Consider the following 3,683-nt stretch of genomic DNA (forward strand, 5'->3'; position numbering starts at 1 on the left):
GGTTGGTTGGTTGGTTGGTTGGTTGGTTGGTTGGTTGGTTGGTTGGTTGGTTGGTTGGTTGGTTGTCGGTTTGTAGTTTGAAAATGAGGAGTATTATGTTTTTGAGCTTCGTGACAAGTTTACGAGTTAAATGAGCGTCTTGGTCCACAGTTTCTATCCCCTTTTCCTTGTAGTTTGTTTTGGTGACTTCTTTGTTTGTTTGTTTGGTTGTTTGTTTGTTTGTTTCTTTGTGTGTGTGTCCTTTGAAAAGGGGGTGTGTTGTGTTCTGTTTTTTGTTCTTGTTCCTGCTATTGTGTTTTCTTGTTTGTGTATGTCTGGGGGGTCCAATGTGCCTCATTTTCTCGTTTTGGCGTGTTTGTCATAGTGTTGAGACACACTATTCACCTTCCTTAGGACTTGATTTGAAATAAAGTTCTAAAAGAAGAAGAATAGACTGTGGGGTGTATAGAAAAAAAGGAGGTTGAGATAAATATCAAGGAACAGAAATAACATTACTGAAATGAACGCGGGTGGGGGGTGGGGTGGGGATGGCGTAGTTTAGGTTATTGCTGTAAAGTGCAAATCTTCTTAAATTGATATTTCGTAAGTCAATTGTGTACAGTACGCGTCCGTTAGTTATAGTCCAGAGCAAATGAGACACCCTCTCGTGGTCTAGAGGTTACGGTGTTCGCCTCTCATTAAATAGGTCCCGGGTTCGAAACCCGACAGGGTCGGGGAAAACTTTCTTCTAAAAAATTTTATACATACGCAAATACATACATAGATACATACAAAAATACACAATACCGCTCTAATACAGAACAATTTCACAAACATGCCATTGCTGGTCGCCACTGTGTAGCGTCCCATGAGTATCGTATACCAATACGTTGCATGATTTTTCGAGTAGTAACCCATGAATTAAATATGAATTTGTTACTCATAACTTATGATTCTGTCTCACGGTACTTACTTTTACTTTCTCATCCTCTGTTGCCGTTAAGCGTCGGGGGGGGTGGGGGGGGGGTACATATTCTTTTGGTAGGCCAGCTCCTTAGCTCTTTCAATTTTCAATTGGGATATTATAATTTCTCAGGGTTTCCTTGGCTCCCTTTTTTCTCCTTTTGCGTGACTTTCCTTTATAGCCTGAGTGCTTGTTGTAATACTAATAGTCTCTCGGGGCTGGCTGGCTAGGTGACATTCGTAACAGGTGGCCAAACCATTTTATTCTGTTCCTCTATGAAATGCAAGCAATGGTCTCAAAGTTCTTTCCTTAATTAAAGACCCCACGTGGACAGATAACCCTGTCTTGTTAACCAAGCGTCTTTATGTCCCTGCCCGCAGGTCCGAATGCTGTACTTAATGAACTCGCCTTTTTGCTTCGACGCTATCACTATCGGATGGTACACGTCTGGTCGAGACATCGTTTACAACATTGCCAACATTGTTGCAGTGCCTCTTTTATATCGCTACCTGCCCGGAGTTGGGCTCGGAATGCTGGGCGCCGCGACGAATATGATAGAATATCTCACGTACGCCCTGTCGACAAAACCATCACAGTTATTGATTGGTGAGTAGGAAAGCTACAAAACCATCACAGTTATTGATTGGTGAGTAAGAAAGCTGCAAAACCATCACAGTTATTGATTCGTGAGTAAGAAACTGCAAAACCATCACAGTTATTGATTGGTGAGTAGGAAATTTACGAAACCATCACAGTTATTGATTGGTGAGTAAGGAAGCGAAAAAAAATCATCACAGTAACTGATCGAAGGAAGCGACAAAACTATCACAGTTATTGACTGGTGAGCAGAGAAGACGTCTGTAGTTGACAAAAGTCGCTGACATCAAACACACAGTAAGACCAGGAAAGATTTGTGACCTTCATCATTATTATCATTGTTGTCTTTTTCCCCCTAGATCAGGATATAGGGCGCGAACAAACACTTTCCATCTTCCCCTACCCTGGGCCAGCCTCTTGATGTAATTCCATGTCTTCCCACTTTTCCGTACATGAATTTCTGTGACTCTTCTTCAAGTTCCACTTGGTCTTCCTCTTGATCTTTTTTAGGGGGACCTTGTGTTACAGCAAATATTTTTTTACAAACTAGCGACACAATTCGGATAATTTAAAGCACGATCTGCTTCGACCATGCCAGCTAGAGCTATTCCATGATGTGGGAAATGGTAGGTAGGCCTACACTGCATTCCAGCTGAAATACGGGCATTGGCCTAATCAATGACATTATTATCTTCCTCGAGTGATATAATACCCATGTATGTTGTGTGCGTAGTGCAAAGAGCACAAACACTAATATATTACAACAAATGCAGAATTGCCATTTGTAAATAACTTTAACTTATAAGTAAACAATTTTAAACAGTCCCAGAGAACACTCTCAAACCTACATGTTCCTCTATAAATGGGAAAGCGAAAACGTTGTCTCTTCCTCAAAGTTACCTCCAATGAACATAATATTATTTTTAATATTATAAGTTCGAGATGATCATATTATACGTTGCAGAGTATTTACTATAATCGAGGGTTCATAAAAAGTCAGAGTAACTGCAGTGGCTGATCCATTCGTTTCACTTTTTTTCCTCGCCTCTCAAGTGTGAACACAGGTTACAGATTTTAGTATCATTTTAGGCACTCCAATTAAAATCATTTATACAATCCTTCTCTGCCGACTGCCTGCAAAGTATCATTATGCAGTTGGCGATAATTAAATATCTTATAAATACGATTTTTCTACTGGAATCTAGATAAAAAGAGAACCATTTGAGAGTCAGTAACTCAGTAATCTTTGCATCAATTTTAAGAAAACTCCTCACAAATATAATTTAACCAAGGAGAGACATCTGTTGATTTTCTTCATTATACGATCTTCATTATACGAACATACGTGAGACGTCCCCTCCGTTGAATGTTATTTGTTCAGTGATTTGTTGAAATTGTTTGGATTTTTTCCGACGCCTTGTACTAGCTGATTTGCTTCTTCTTTTTTTTAAGACCAACTTTTTTCCTCTCCATTATAAGAAAGGCCTTATGGATTTCCTATCTTGTCTTTTTTTTTTCTTTCTTTGTCCGTACAGTTTCATCTTTGGCACACTTTTCCTGATAATATTGGCAACAAAATTAAATAAACCTGACAGACAGGCCCACGCATTCAGGATAAAACATGTTATTGATCTGTCCATCCCTCTGTCTTCCCCAGCTTTGTTCATGTCGTTCGGCCAGTCGCTCCCCGTCAGTTTGATCCGGGGTGAAACGTCACGTCTTCTTGGACCGGAAATGCAAGGTCAGGCGTACAGGCAAGCCATAAACGTGTGGCTAACTCTTAATAATAATATCCTACATTGTTAATATTATCAATACTAATCTATGTATAGGCCTTGACCATTATAATTTCAACCATCTAAGATGGTACTGGTGTGGCATTTTCAATTAAATTATACTTACTTATAACATAGAGCAAGCAGCCCTTGACATCTCATAGTCACTGGAAAATTCAAATCTAGTGTTCCCCAACCAGGGCAATGCTACTGACTGAAGTGTCTTTAGGCCATTCCCAAAGGGGGGATATGTTCTTAAGCACAGTAGGCCCTACATGTAGAATTATAAATGGACTGACATATCAATGTCATGCTCATACTGTTTCAGAACAATATAGGGGGAACCGCTGCTTTTTCTTTTCTCATCC

The 3,683-nt window shown here is 39.8% G+C and overlaps 1 protein-coding gene across 1 annotated transcript; it reads left to right on the forward strand.

Moving 5' to 3' along the window:
- Positions 1–1,322: 1,322 nt before the first annotated feature.
- LOC118478565 lies at positions 1,323–3,366 on the forward strand (the record flags this gene model as incomplete). The annotated part of the gene is given in 2 exon segments (XM_035972420.1): positions 1,323–1,549; positions 3,198–3,366. Coding segments are annotated over 2 exon segments (376 nt in total), but the record flags the coding sequence as incomplete, so codon positions are not given.
- Between the last annotated feature and the right edge of the window lie 317 nt (positions 3,367–3,683).

The sequence above is a fragment of the Aplysia californica genome, unplaced genomic scaffold, assembly GCF_000002075.1.
Source record: "Aplysia californica isolate F4 #8 unplaced genomic scaffold, AplCal3.0 scaffold00685, whole genome shotgun sequence".
Taxonomy (NCBI): Eukaryota; Metazoa; Mollusca; class Gastropoda; order Aplysiida; family Aplysiidae; genus Aplysia; species Aplysia californica.